At 55.3% G+C, this 14,026-nt stretch overlaps 1 protein-coding gene across 1 annotated transcript; it reads left to right on the plus strand.

Annotated features, from left to right (window-relative positions):
* The first annotated feature begins 7,815 nt into the window (after window positions 1-7,815).
* On the plus strand, window positions 7,816-12,147 carry SIX3 (SIX homeobox 3). Its single transcript, XM_006839414.1, has 2 exons — window positions 7,816-8,816; window positions 10,657-12,147. Exons 1-2 carry the CDS (start codon window positions 8,020-8,022, stop codon window positions 10,847-10,849), a joined length of 990 nt encoding a protein of 329 aa, XP_006839477.1. The 5' UTR covers window positions 7,816-8,019; the 3' UTR covers window positions 10,850-12,147.
* The last annotated feature ends 1,879 nt before the right edge of the window (window positions 12,148-14,026 follow it).

The following is a 14,026-nucleotide window of genomic DNA, read 5'->3' on the forward strand; positions in this document are numbered from 1 at the left end:
TGGAGATGAGTACAGGGAAGAAGACGGGGATGGAGGACAGTGAGGTGGAGATGGACTCCGGTGCTGCCTCTGAGAGCTCAGTTACGGGAGATACGTAGGGCTGTTGTTCCCCCACCCCCACCCCGGAAAATAACGCTAATGATGTAGTAATTTAGAAGGTGAGGGGTTGGGCAAGAGGAGGATGGGAGGATGGGGGCACGCTTGCCCCAAGAGCGAAGGCAAACAGCTGTGGAGGTGCTGCCCGTGGCTCAGACTTCCCAGGTTAGTTAGATAGGGATCCACTCGGCATTTCGAAGGAAAGGGTGGGGGAAGACAGAGAGAGGGAGAGAGAGCCTCACAAGAGGACAGAGGGAGGGAGGGAAAGAGAGATAGGGGCGAGAGAGCGAGCCGCGAGGTTTAAAAGGAGGCACTTACACTTCCTAATGAATATTTATCCGCCGCTGCTTCCTGCTCCAGGCTTCCCTTACTTTACTGCAGGTAAGATCCTCCCTGCACCCCAGACCTGGGTGCCCTCCGGGCTCCCCTAGTCAGTCGTGGGGCGCTAGCGGCGGGGCGCTAGGGCTCTAGGGCTGTCAGGCGTGGGGATAGGTGTGGGTGGGAGGGCGTCTCCGCTCTGCGCTTAGCTTGGGCGCAGGGCGTCTGACCCTACACGGCCCAAGACCGCGCTGGCCATGGTCGTTGGACTGAGTGCGCGGGCTACCTGTGTGTGGTGAATGTGAGTGAAGGTGAAAGAGTATGTGTTTGTGTATGAGAGAGCGCGCGGGTGTGTGCCTGCGAGCGCGCGCGCGCTCCTCGGTGTTTCCCGCGCGCTCTGGGAACATTTTCCGACTTTTCACTGGGGCTCCCTAGATTTCTTGCCATTGCTTTTTACTGTTTCTCTCCTCCCACCTCCTTTCGCTCCTTCCTCCCCGCCCTCACGACAGCTACTGTGAAGCTCTTCTGCCTGGCTATTTTGTAAGGTTGGCGCGGGCTACCCCGGGTCGGATCCCGGGTCTCCCATAAAGAAGGGGGAATAGTTTGGCTTCCGCTGAAAACGCACACACAAAGGCCTCTGAGCCACGGAATCCCCCGTCTGCTTTGCTTGGGAGGCGCCACGCCGCGCTCAGCTCCCACAGCACCACCACTTCGACATCCGCGCGCCAGAGTCTAAACTCAGGCCATTAGGATGCTTGGAGCCCTTGGGCACCGGGCGGAGCTTTGTGGGGGTCACCGCCAGCAGTCCTGAGCTGGAACCAGGAGCCTAGAAACCTCCAGGGGTACGCCACCGCATCCCCCTCCCTCCTTCCGCCTACGCTTTCTGGAGGAGTGTTAGGAACTTGGGCCCGCCAAGGAGGAAAGAGGGAGGGGAGAAGAGGGTCGGGGAGGGGCTGCGGGGATACAGACAGAATTTCTTTAAACGGACTTACCCCGCCATCAGTAGAGATTCGTTTTGAGACCAGCCGGCTCTGAAGCTGCGAGGGATGGACACAAAACCAAAATACGAAGTTGGAAAAGAAAAATCTTTTGCTGGCCTTGTCCAATGCGGTCCGCCAGGCTGGCAACTCAACGCCTGGGCCCCACGGCTGTAAAGCCAAGAGCGACTTGGCCAGGTTTCCCCTCTACCCTAGATACCCCTCCACGCCTTCTCGGTTCGGAGGTCTGGAGCTCCGAGCCCAAGGACTTCAATTTAAGCCGGGGCAGGCTTTCTAAGTCCTGCTCATAAGTCAAGAGCAGGGGCGCCGCAGTCTCCATGCGGCCTTTCATGCTGCGGACACTCCTTATTCTTGTGCCTCGGCCTCTCCGGGCGCCCCTGGACAAAGCCCCAGGAGCCAGTCCGCTCACTTCCCGCTAAATCCTCTTTGGGGTCAGTGCGCCACCAGCACCCGGCCGCGCGCCTCTTCTGCCAGCCGTGTGGCTCTTAAAGAACTGCAACCCCCACCTCTCCGCCCAGCTCGCTCCCCCGACCCCCTCTTCCCCGCCCCTCTCCACGGATCTAGCCCCCCACGCCGACGCCCGAGGCCCCCGCTGCCCCCCGGCCGACGCCCGCAGACTCCCAACCCCCTCCCTTCTCCTCCTCCCCTGAGCAATTGGTGGGCCTGGCCTCGGGGCCACAGGGCTGAATTCTGCCCTCTGCCTCAGGTCCCCTTTCTCTCCAACAGTGCCCACCCTTCCCTTTCACGCCCCTACTTTAGCCTTTTGGGAGGGTCAAGGCCAGCACACCCTCTTTACCTAACATAGAGATGATCCGTAAAGATTGTTAGTTTGGGCTTGATTTAAGGGTCTTAGGATGGGGAAGGGGGGGGGTTCAGGCATGCCTGTAGAGCTGGGGGAGAGAAAGAGAAGGAGAGCACAGATGGGTTTAGAAGACTACGTTTGACAGAGAGAAAAGCTAAGGGGATCCCATTCCTTCACAGAGGTGGTTGCCCTGAAATGGGGTCCTGGGGTTACCAACCTGGCCAGGCCCGCATAGATGTATCTGAGAGATTGTGGGCATGTGGGGGAGACCTCCTGAATGTGGAACTGGGAACAGCCTGCTTCCCAAGTCCAATGCATTAATCTCTCACTATATAATCCTTAAAAACTAAGTCCTGGATCGTAAAGGAGGTAATGAGAGAGGACCTTGAGCTCCAGATGTCCAGGGACAAGGGCAGTGGAAGCGAGGGGCATGATTTCTAATAGTTGAGCTCCTTATATTTCCTGGCTAGCCAAGTTATCTAACCCACCAAGAAAAGAGAAGAAGCAGATGGTTTTGACCCTCTTTCCTTTTCCAGAGCTTTTCTCTCTTCCTCTCTGCACCAGGCTTGTATTCCTTTCCCTAGCAGCCAGGCAGCTGTCCCTAGGTGCTTTCTTCACTGGGACTGGAAGGAAGCATGATTGAAGAGAAGTCAGAGAGGTCATGGGAGAATGTGTCCTGGCCCCCTGCCTTCTCCGTTGCCAACTACCATGACTTTTAACAGCATTTGGAATCTGTGGCTGGTAGGGCAATGATGCTTTGGGGAGCCGAGTTTACCCCCTCCCCAAATCCAAGTCCTTTAGCTGTCAGGTGAGGATCCTAAGTAAGAAATGTATGACCTTCTGGACAGTCCAGACCAAAGGAACTTTGGGAGGGCACCTCCCTTCTGCTACCCCATTAGTCACGTTGTATCCTTAAGGAACTAAGGAGAATAATTTATTTCAAATTGTCCCTCTCTAGACAGCTTGACGGTGCACTTCATGGGCCTGACAGAACCCCAGGCAGGAAAAACTACCCGGCTCCCCCAGCAACCTCTATTGACTTACATCCTCCAAGTCACCTGCCCCTCTTGGGGATGGGTCACTACAGCTAGCTTGTACGGTTTTGTGCCCACCCTCTTGGGCCTAAGAGTGGGAGGTGCTGTGGTCCAAGAGAGCTAAATTGCTCTTGTTTGAGGGTGTGGGGAGGCGGCGAAGGGCCTTCAGCCAGAGACGGGCCTCATTAGGCAGAGCCGGGTGCCTTGAGGTGCGCGCTGCTGGTCCCGGAGGCCGCCTTTGAGCCATTGGGAAGGCTTCATTAAGTGGCGTTAACTAGGCGTACAAATACAGGTCTCAGCAGCTTTCTTGCAATGCTGGTGCCTTAGCAGGGCGCCAGGCTAATGAGGGTCACTCAAAGGGGTTGATCAAATATTCAAATTTCCCTGCACGCCAGGAACTTTTATGCGAGGAGAAAGTTGAGGCAACTGAGTTATGTTTACTGTCCCGGACGACAATTACTCGGAGATCTGGTTCCGGGAGGCTAAAGCAGGGGGCGGGGGCGCGGGGAGGGCGCAGTTGTTGTTGTTGTTGTTGTTTTCCATTCAAAGGAAAGTAATCGGGGTCCTTGAAGGGCTTCCCGGCCTCCTTGCCAACGTCAGCGTGCTGCGCTCCCCTGCGCCCTCCCCGGCCGCCAGCGCCAAGCGCCTCAGTTTGCAGCTTGCTGGGAAGCCCAGATCTCAGCCACCGAGCCCGGACATCCTGCAGTCCGGAAGGGGAGTTGTCTCCCAGGGTAAACCTTCCCTGGGCGGGACTGGGTTGATTCAGGCCGAGTAAGTACAGCTGTCTTGGCCCTCGGGGTTCTCCAGTCCCAGAGGCCTGCAAACTCTTTGACTTTCAGAAACCTGGGGTGGGGGTGGGGGGTGGAACGACACGACGGGACACACCCGAGTGTGTATGTGTGTGCGTGTATGTGGTTGTCTCTCAGGCACTTCTCCTGGTGGAACTGGTGCATTCCCAGTGCTAGTAACATTTGTAAATAAATGCCCTGTAGGTTGTGGTACAGAAGGACACTCTCCACCTTAATACCCTCTTTTCTCCCTGCACTACCTGAACGCCAGGGCCGGGATTGATGCGGGACCATGACAGAAATTTTGTTCTGCTCAGGTGACCTCGGCCTGTCCCCACGCCAAGTTCCAGATCCCAGAGTCTGAGCTGCCAATGGTCTTGGGTGACTCAGGGCCCCCTGCAGCTGACCTCCTCTCCACCCCAGTCTTCCCGATCTGAAGGACTCAGGGTGCCTCATCCCCTTCTTGTTCACTACGCTCAACGCCTTGGTCCCCACTAGCGGGGAAGGCAGCCCGGGCCCCTGAATCCGAGGCCCCTCAGCTCTTATTCGCCCAATATACCCTGAGCCCTGGGTATTTGGGTAAGGGAAGCTCTAATGCCTCAATCCCCCCCAGCTCGTGCGCGCGCGTGCGCGAACACACACACACACACACACACACACAACCCCAACATCCCTAGACCAAGATTGAGGAAGCTAGCGCTCCCAGCCGGACCGGGAACCAGTCCGGCCATGCCCAGTACCAGCCGCCCCGCCTCCCTCCACACCTCTCGGTACTCTCAACTTACGGAATCCCGGCGTGGTGCTTTGGGCTAGAACAGAGATTCTGGCGGCGGCGGGGCAGAGAGGTGGACCGGGAGGGGCATCGCGGAGCTCAGCTTTACCGAAGACGCTGACAGCCCCGGGCTCCAGCCAGCGGTGTCTGGCCCCGTCCCGGTGCACAAAGCTGCGCGCACTACTGCCTCCCTCCTCCCGGCTTTGAGCTCCCGTGTCGCGACTGCCACCCGAGCTGGAGGGGTGCGGCGGGATGCCAGACGCTGGGACTGAGGCGGGGGCTGGGGGGGGGGGCGGCGGAGGTGTCGCGGAGCGGAGTCCCAGCCCTACTTCCCTGAATTCTCTCCGAGTGGCTACGGTTTTCGATTTCCGTGCTTTTGGTGTCAAAGACCGCGGCACCTGCCCAACCTTCCTTGGCTGGCCCGCGGGCCGCGAGAAGAAGTCGGGTGGCCCCCACCCGGAGGCGGGGGTGGGGTGTGTGTGACAGGGATAGGGAGGGAACTGGCCAGGTTCACCCGCCCGCCCGGCGCCTGGGTACCGGGCACCCGGGGATGCAGTTTCGGGGTCACGAGCTGCTTTCAAAAAGTTGAACACAATATTCGGAAACCCACCCGTAGGAATTCTCCCCCCCACACGCGGCACAATACCCACTCCCCTCCCCTTTTCAATTCTTTCTCCCCCGCTTCCTCCTCCTGCCCCTTCCTCCGCCCACCCCTCAGCCTATAATCCGTCCCCTACAAGAGAAAGGGATCGGGAAGAAAAGATGAAGTGTCTGTTTTTGTGTCTGTCCCAACCTTTGGGTTCTTTCTGGCTCGCCGGGAACGGCCTCCCAGAGTTTCCGAGCTGAGCAGAAAAGGACTACTGGCGGGGAGGAAGAAATACGGAGGGGAGAAGCCCCCCGAAGTGGGGTTTGGCTGGTCTCTCCTTTTAGGGATATTTCCCTGTTCCAGTCAACGGGTTAATGACCCGCAAACCTCGGCTGCTTCGGGTTGGGTGGGCTGGCGGGGGCCTCTTGCCCACTCCTAAATCGCCCTCACTCCTTGAGCCCTCAGGATGGCTGGCATGTACTTCTCGGTCCAGGAGGCCCCGCGCGGCGGGAGTCACGGCCTAAATCGAGCCTGAGCTCTTGGGTTTAGGGCCTGGGACACTGGTAAGGCCCAGTCAGTTAGGTTTTCCATTTACATACGCTTTCCCTCTCTTGCCTCCCTTTTTGAGATCTCCAAAGTGTTGTGGACTCTGAGTCTCGCCCCCCCAGATCTGCATCGGAATGCAGAAAAGATCTTTAAAAAAAAAAAAAAGTTTTGAATTCCTCAATGATTTTTCTTCTGGAAAGGCAGCTTAGGATAATTATTTCAGCTTTATTGAGGGCAGATTAGTTGAAGTCTGGACGCTGCGTTTCAATACACGTTGTACACGGGCCGACAATGTGGGCATTGTTGGCCACTGTGTGTGAATCCATTCAAAATATACACTTTTTAACACTAAACCGAGTCTTGTCTAAATATACACAGTGCTCTGGGGAAAGATGTCCCTGACCCGGACAAATCTGCGTAAATCACACTTCCATAGCCACAGAAGCGTCACAAAGCCAGGCTGGCTCAAGATGCTGATTGCATCTTCTTAAAAGCAATCTACCTAATAATAAAATACCCAGACCTGGCCTGGGGCCAATAGTGCTCCGAAGCAGGACTGTCTTTGGGGTATGTTTGATGGTACTTTCTCTAAAGAAATTAACGATTATTATTATTATTATTACCAATATGAGCAAGCAAGCAATTTCCAGGCCTTGCCCGATTCTTCAGAGTCGGCCTCCAAAGTTTAGTGCCTTCTGGGGCTGGTGGGCAAGCCCAGTACTCCTTCTGGGGGTCAGCAGTCATCTCCAGCTCCCCCAGGTCCAAAGCTTCCCGCTCCTTGGCTTCCTCAGCTCCTAGGGGAGACTTCTGATGTCTGGGGAAAAACAAAGACGAACGTTGTATATTAAGTCAGAAAAACGGTACAGCTATTCCCAGTGTTATTTTAAAATACTAAGTGATAGGGAAGTAGAGGTCCCTTGTCTGGGGACAAAGTAGATAAGCCAAAACCGATGCATTGGGAGTTGGGTGGGCGGACGTAGCAAGTAGTGCTGACCCTGGTGACCTGGCGCAGCCTCCAAGTACCCTGGATCCTGGGTTCACGATCCTTGGAGCACAGAGGGTGCTAGGCGCCATGGCCCACAAGATGAGCTGTGGATCCCATGTTCTTATCTAGCCTTTCTTCCATTATTATATTGCTCATATAGGTAGAAAGAAGTGGCCCGACGTACACACCATGCACAAACCGTGCCCGCAAGTCTGACTCGCTGCTTCTCCTTGAGGCTGGCCCTCTGGCCTGGGCTCGGAGTGGGGAGCCTCTTGCTTCCCAACAAAAATCTCCCTTTAATTACTCATCCCATTCAACAACTCTGTGCCCAGGGCATTTCAGATTTCTGGATCAACTTCTTTGGGGAAGAGTGAGGAAGGGGCCTCAGAGACAGTGAGAAAAGCCGTGAGCGAGAGAGGGAGAGAAAGAAAGAGAGGAGAGAAGAGGAAGTGGCGAGATTAAGAGTTGCAAAGATTTAAAAAAAAAAAATCTCTTTTTCCCCCTTCCCCCTCCTCCCTCCAATCCTCTCCCCCCTCCCACCCCCACCCTCCCGCGGCTAAGTGGTAAAACCGTCCTTACGTTCTCGGTATTGATTGGCAGGGCTGACAGTGATTGGCAGCGGTTGCCGTGGCAACGCCACAACGACAAGCCACAGACCAATAGAAAAGCGAAACAAAATGTTTCAATGCTGCACTCACTGTGGATTTAGGGGAGATATTATGAGGCTGTTGTCATTAGGGCGATTGCTGTGGAATCGCTGAATCTTGACTCGGCGGTGGTTGGCTCTCGCTTTGCTCTCTCCCCCTCACCCTCTCTCAGTCTCCGGCTCTCTCTGCGCGCGCGCGCACCGGGCCGCTCTCCTTCCTCCCTCTCTATGTGGCTGCGCGGGTGTGTGTGTGTGTGGATGTGTGTGGGGTGTGGGTGTCCCTTACGCCCTTCCTCCTCCCCCTCCTCCTCCTTCTGCTTCCCCCTCCTTTCCCTCTCCTCCTCCCCCCTCTCCTCTCCCTCCTCCTGGTTCTCATCCCCCCTCTCCTCCTCTTCCTCCCCTCTCTCTTCCTCTCCCTGAATTTTCTCCTCTCCTCTCAGGTCAGTCCATGGTATTCCGCTGCCCCCTAGACCTCTATTCCTCCCACTTCTTGTTGCCAAACTTCGCGGATTCTCACCACCGCTCCCTACTTCTGGCGAGTAGCGGCGTTGGGAGCAGTGCGGGAGCCGGCGGCGGCGCGGGAGGCGGCGGCGGGAACGGTGCGGGAGGCGGCGGTGCTGGCGGAGCAGGCGGCGGCGGCGGCGGCTCCAGGGCCCCCCCGGAAGAGTTGTCCATGTTCCAGCTGCCCACCCTCAACTTCTCGCCGGAGCAGGTGGCCAGCGTCTGCGAGACGCTGGAGGAGACGGGCGACATCGAGCGGCTGGGCCGCTTCCTCTGGTCTTTGCCCGTGGCCCCCGGAGCGTGCGAGGCCATCAACAAGCACGAGTCAATCTTGCGCGCGCGCGCCGTGGTCGCCTTTCACACGGGCAACTTCCGCGACCTCTACCACATCCTGGAGAACCACAAGTTCACCAAGGAGTCTCACGGCAAGCTGCAGGCCATGTGGCTCGAGGCGCACTACCAGGAGGCCGAGAAGCTGCGCGGCCGTCCACTCGGCCCGGTGGACAAGTACCGCGTGCGCAAGAAGTTCCCGCTGCCGCGCACCATCTGGGACGGCGAACAGAAGACGCATTGCTTCAAGGAGCGGACTCGGAGCCTGCTGCGGGAGTGGTACCTGCAGGACCCCTACCCCAACCCCAGCAAGAAACGTGAACTAGCGCAGGCCACCGGCCTCACTCCCACACAAGTAGGCAACTGGTTTAAGAACCGGCGGCAGCGCGACCGCGCCGCGGCGGCCAAAAACAGGTCAGTTGGTGGGCCCCCGCGTCCTGACTACGGTCTCTAGATCCCAGGGCGGGAGAGATGGATTGAAATAGGGACGGGCGCGGAATGCTAGGGGCGGCCTCCAAGCGCTGGAGAAGCCTCGACCTCCTGGTCAGTTGGACAAAGTTTCCACTTGCCCAGGTGCGGAGGAAGAGCAGGCTGTGAATTTATTGATTACTTTGCTTGGGAGGGTCTTCAGGGGGAAGGGTGTGTGGGGTGTGTGTGTGTGTTCGCGGCCCCCAAGTGTCCACAATCTTTGGTCCCCGCCTATGGGAGCCTCCAACCCAGTCTGTCTCCTGAGCCCCGAGCTCAGCTCGAGCTCTTCCAGAGTCTAGAGACAGGGAGGGAAGGAAATTGCTCCTTGCCATCTGGTTTTGGAGACCACTCCTTATTTCCATGCATCACAAAAACCCAGGAGAAAGACACAAATGTGAGAGAGAGGAAATTGAACCAGGTTCTTGTCACAAAGGGAAAAAGGCCAGCAGCCACCGCGCAGCGTGCCTCTTACCGCGGCATTACGGTTTGCTGGCCGGGAGCAGGAGAGCCAGGCTTGGAATGGAGGAGAGGCCTAGTGTCTGCGCGCGTGTAAGTGTGCATGTGCTCGCCCTCCTGCTTAGAGCCAGGGAGCATCCCCTTGGTTCGTTAAAATCGGCAGGCGCAGGATCAGCCCTGCTGTGGGCCAGTTGGTCAGAGTGATTAAGTTGTTTTGGCTTGACCCTCAGTGGAGCAGGGCCTATGGGAAGGAGAAAATAAACTCGAGAAAAAGATAGGGAAGGAGGAAAGAAAGGTGAAGGATTGGACAAAGTTGAATGAAAACTACATGGATCCTGTGTCCCTGCCCAGCCAGGGAAGGCATCCGCAAGGTCCATCTGCCCTGGGCCCTAACTGCTGATAGCTGCCCGAAACGGGGGTCTGGATGTGAGTTGTGCAGTGAGTGCGTCTGTTTGCATCCCACTGGCCCAAGCCAGCTTACGACCCTCTATCCTTGCCTTTGAAGGCCACTTTTCGCCCCATGGGGGAGCGCCCAGGGACAGGTAGAGGCCTCCTTTCGAGAAGGAGACCCTAGGTTCAGTCAACTAAGCGGCCAGGCTAGGAAATAAAAGGAGAGACTCCTTTGCCCTCGCTCCGCTTCTCCTCGCTTTCTCATTCTCCCCCTACCCTCTCTCCTTCTTCGCTCCCCACTTTTCTGCTCTCCATCTCCTGTTGTTATTTTCTTTTTCTTCTTCCACCTCCCTCCCCGGCTCCTGCGTGTTGCGCAGGGATCTTGAGATTAGAGTCGGCGGCGGGTCCTATCACAGAGAAAGCGCCGGTGAGCAACCCGATTCTCTGGTGTGCGCTCAGAGTAACCTGCAGGGGCACAGGCACTGCGGTAACCCGTTCACTCCTGGGGCAGCAGACTCAGTCTAAAGAGCCTCAGGAACAGGGGAGGAGGAAGCACCTTGTTCCCCTCCCATTTATGCTTCTCCGGGGTTCCTGGTTCTCCACTGCTAGCGCTCGGGCCTCTTGAGGGTGGCAGACCTCGGATTCTACCTCTCCTCGGGGAGCCTAGGGAAAGAAACCTCGGAGAACCCCGAGGAGGGGAACCAAGAGCTGGGTTAGGGAGGCTCTGCAGCACTAAAGAACACACTGGCACCTAGAGGTGGGGACGGGCGCACACAGTGGAGTAAGGGGCGAAGGTGAGGGGCGCTGAGTGGAGGAGGTTGGGAAAGCGCCGGTGGCCGCAGGCCCTGCTCCGGGTGGCACGGGCGCGGGGAGGAGGCTCGGAGGAGCCTGTTGTCGGGGCCGCTGTGTCAAGACGGGCGCCGCTCTCTGTCTCCTGCAGGCTCCAGCATCAGGCCATCGGGCCTAGCGGCATGCGCTCGCTGGCAGAGCCCGGCTGTCCCACGCACGGCTCGGCTGAGTCACCATCCACGGCGGCCAGCCCGACCACCAGCGTGTCCAGCCTGACGGAGCGCGCGGACACCGGCACCTCCATCCTCTCGGTAACCTCCAGCGACTCGGAATGTGATGTATGATAGCCAAGGCCGCCCTCCTCCCCCTCCTCCCCTCCTGACTTTCCTCCTCCTCGCCCTCCTCTTCCTCCTCCATTCCCTGAACAAATCGAAATCAGGATACACAACCATACACACACATAAACACACACTAGTACACGCACACTCCCACCCTAGCCAAAAAAAATATATATATATATATATTGAAAACAAGAAAACATAACAAATTAACCGCAAACCATCAACAACTCCCACCACGATCACCCCAAAGGACCGCGATGTCAACAGACAGTCACAAGCGCTGATGTTTCGGGCAGAAAACATAAAAGAGGTGACAATTGTATACTTTCTAGGACAAGCACGGCTTCTCCTTTCGGTTCCCATGGACCCGGCACCCCACCTGCATGACGATTTATTTGTATCTGGGAAAATATTCTCTCTAGTTTAAAACGATTTCAAAAGAGTCGACTATACAAAAACCGACCACCACCACGACGACAAGACGACAAAAGCAAAACAGACAAAAGGAAAAAGAAAATAAAATCGCCATCTCCGTTCTGAATTTGTACAAAAAAGAAAAAAAAAAAAAAAAAAGGAACTCCTTCGAGAGGGAAATAGCAAATGTTTCTTGCCTTTTGTTGCGCTCTCTCTTTTTTCCTCTCTGACTCTCTTCCTTTCTCTTTCTTCTCTCTGTTTTTAAGTCCAAGTATTGGTCAAACAAGAGGCAATCTTCTGTTTTTTTGTTCAGCAGACAATCATTTTCTTCGTAAGCACCTTTTTCTCTCCACTTCTGTCACTGCCTGTGTGGGTACTGGTTATAAATGTGGAAAAAGAATAGTTAAGACTGTAACAGATTTTTATTTTTATTTCAAAATTTTATATGAATTATGTATATCTTAATGATCGGTCATTTTCCCAGTTTGTAATATATGTGTAGAAATTGCCTGTATATGATATTGCTTTTTTCTCCTCTCCTTTTCTCTTTCTTTCTCTCTTCTCTCTTCTTTCCCACCTCCCTGTTCACCAGTCCCTTTCCTTTTCGGGGTTCCCCTCCCACCCGACATTCCTGATTTTGACTTGGCGGTCATTGCGAGGCGAGACAGGCTGGGTTAGGGTTAGGAAGAGGGGCTCCGTCGCTAGCGAAATCGGAGAGTGAGACAGTAGTATTCTTATGCAAAAGCTATTTCAAGTATTTCTTAGCTGCTTGGAGGTGTCTCTCACTCCCTATAGGGCGCTTTTACTGTTAACCTAACTGCGTGTTTATCTATATGTAAAAACTTTCTAAAGCAAATACAGTATTCTCCATTTTCTTATCACTCCCAGAGACTGGTGTTTTTGTCCGTCTCCGACCCACAGTCACGGAATTCAGCGGCCTGGCCTTCGCCTCCCCTTCCAGTTGGCCACCAGAGTTGAGGCTGGGTTTTAAGGCTGGGTTTGAGCTTTTTCGAGGCGGGATGGGAAAAAGTCCTCGAAACAGAGTCAAAGCCAGTTCCTGAGCAAAAATGCTAGGAGGACTCGGGCCAGTTTCTTCCCGGCCAGGGGCCAGGCCGAGTTCCCCCAGCGGCTTTCCAGCTTGGGCTGTGTTTGGCGTCTTTCTGTTGTTGTTGCTTTGTGTTTTTAAAGAGGAAACACACAACGTCGCCTAACCGAAGCAGGAGGGCTGATTAGTTTTGCCTCCTTGTTGGGGGAAGGGAAGGTGATGGAGTCCGGGTGGGGAGGATGGGGAGGTGAGTGATGAGGCAGTTTAGGCCGGAATCCGAAAGCACTCCATCCGCACCGCCCTCGGGTACGTCTGTGACTGACTCTGCGACTCGCTGTTTGGCTCTCTATCTGTTCCTCTGAAAATTCCTTCCTATTTTTGAGCCCCTAAGACACTGGTAGCGTAGTGGTCACGAATCGGGCTGCGAACCTTAAGGTCAGCGGTTCGAAACTACCAGCTGCACCGCGGGAGAAAGATGAGGCAACCAAAGATTTACACCCTCGGAAGCCCTATACAGGGTCGCTATGGGTCGGAACCGACTCGATGGCACATAACAACAACAACAACAACAAGACACTTTTAAAGTTGTTTTACACTTGAAAACGAAAACATCCCAAATCACTGCCTCTTGCTAACGAGGTTCTCGAAGGCACCAGGCCTCCCGGCCCTTCGTGGGGGCCCCCTACACTTGCCAGGGATGGCATGGCTTGTGGCGCCTATGCTACTCTGGGCCAGGGCCTGCGCCCGAGGAGGAACCAAAGAGGTAATTTCAGAAAACTTGCCTTCACTTGAAAGTCTAATTTCCACGGAGAGGATTAGGGAGAAACGTGCCTGGAATTTCGCGCCCGTTTCCAAACTAATTTTGACTTCCGATTTCCTTTTGTCTCCAAACCCAGTAGCACCATGGGGTTTAGGCGGGCAGACCGACTGGGCGGAGGGGCGGCCAGACACTGAGGTGCCCTGGGCGCGCAAGTTGAGCCTTGCATGCCCAGGGCGGCTGTGGCTTTGTGAAGGGAAAGGTTCCTACTCTGAGACCTTCTTTAAACCAGGACCTCTAGAGCTTCCAAGTCCTTCTCTGGCCTGCACGCAGTGTCAGAATATCAGTGAGTGTTTGCATCTGAAAAACATGATGCCACAGTTCAGTAAGTGTTGTCCTAGGTGGCAGGGACTAGGGTTTGGGGCTGCCTGGATTCTACCCAGCTTGAGCTTGTATCCTGACGCATAGAATGAGTTCTGGGATAAAAGACTTTGTCACCACCTTTATTCCTAGGTGGCTTGTCATGTAAGCGACTCAGAGCTAGGGCCTGGAAATCCACAGAAGAGTCTCAGTAGAACCTAGATGGACCCCTAGGCCACAAACAAATGTTAATTGGTGGGTGAGAGAAGAAGGGGGGGTACCATTGAACAGTGACTCCTGGAAAGGCCTGACTGATGACACCAGGGAGCAGGTACCTTTTTGTCTGGGGACAAACAAACCCATAGAGTTCTAATGCTTTTTTCTTTCAGCATACCCAGCAGAGAAAACAAATCCAAGCATTTTGTGCCCATTCCTCCTTCTCCCCTGCAGAAAGCGGGCTACCAGCCTCTGCAGTGGCCTTCCATTTGGGGGGCTGCCACCCTGTTGTCTGTCTCCCTTGCTGTCTATTACAGATCAGTCTATATTTCTAACTTTGCACAAATACCAATATGTCCCTTTGCACTTTTTGACTGTACCAATAGAT

The sequence above is a fragment of the Chrysochloris asiatica genome, unplaced genomic scaffold (assembly GCF_000296735.1).
Source record: "Chrysochloris asiatica unplaced genomic scaffold, ChrAsi1.0 scaffold00024, whole genome shotgun sequence".
NCBI classification, from domain to species: domain Eukaryota; kingdom Metazoa; phylum Chordata; class Mammalia; order Afrosoricida; family Chrysochloridae; genus Chrysochloris; species Chrysochloris asiatica.

Excerpts from the sequence above, each read along its gene's own strand:
- SIX3 (XM_006839414.1), top strand. The coding sequence starts at position 8,020 with ATGGTATTCCGCTGCCCCCTAGACCTCTATTCCTCCCACTTCTTGTTG. Across the intron at positions 8,817-10,656 it reads GCCGCGGCGGCCAAAAACAG|GCTCCAGCATCAGGCCATCG; the intron begins GTCAGTTGGTGG and ends TGTCTCCTGCAG.